The 738-nt window shown below is 28.0% G+C and overlaps 1 protein-coding gene across 1 annotated transcript in view; it reads left to right on the top strand.

The window, feature by feature from the left end:
- LOC106465132 (chondroitin proteoglycan 2-like) overlaps nt 1-638 on the top strand; it is a 7,578-nt gene extending 6,940 nt beyond the window's left edge. The window contains exon 3 of the mRNA XM_013925331.2: nt 400-638. Coding sequence (XP_013780785.1) covers nt 400-419 — 20 coding nt within the window. The 3' untranslated portion in view covers nt 420-638. The remainder of the gene's footprint in view (nt 1-399) is intronic.
- Nucleotides 639-738: the final 100 nt, after the last annotated feature.

The following is a 738-nucleotide window of genomic DNA, read 5'->3' as shown; positions in this document are numbered from 1 at the left end:
TATCTGTCAACTTTTCATGCATTTAATTGCAGAAACAAGACATACAAGTGTGAATAATGAGTAACTCAAATGGTGTATTTAAGTGTTTTACACTCACAAAAAAGAAACCTACCATTCTATACCTATACCTATAGGTTACTTTTTGTGAGTGTAAAACACTTAAATACACCATTTGAGTTACTCATTATTCACACTTGTATGTCTTGTTTCTGCAATTAAATGCATGAAAAGTTGACAGATTTAAATTTAGAGTAGTAATGTAGAACCTAAAATTTGTATATCCGAAAAACAAAATAGTTTTGTCCCATTAAAGCTATTAAGCTATCAATAAACTTTGTTTAAATTTATTTTGATGAATTTGTTACTAAAATTATTTTATTTTATTTTATTTTGTCACAGAATGTCATCTTTGGAACTAACGTCCAAGGAAACTTTCATCTTTCTCGCTTTATAGGGTGCTTGAAACGGCGATGTCATAGAAATTAAAGAACTTCGCATTATACTTGCACGAGTGTGTGTACTTATTGAATTGTAAAAAAAAAATAGTAATATTAAAATAGCTTACGTTATGTTTTTGCTTTTCTGAAAAAAATTATGGAATAATTTACTTTATGCGTAATTAAAAGGTTATGCTTTTATGACTGTGTTGTAACACTTTAACTACTTTTACACTCTGAAAAATAGTTATTTCTCAAAATTTAATATGATATGCTGAGCTGGCCGTCCATAATTTAGCAG

The sequence above is a fragment of the Limulus polyphemus genome, unplaced genomic scaffold (assembly GCF_000517525.1).
Source record: "Limulus polyphemus unplaced genomic scaffold, Limulus_polyphemus-2.1.2 Scaffold1846, whole genome shotgun sequence".
NCBI classification, from domain to species: Eukaryota; Metazoa; Arthropoda; class Merostomata; order Xiphosura; family Limulidae; genus Limulus; species Limulus polyphemus.
This window is presented reverse-complemented; position numbering and strand designations above follow the sequence as displayed.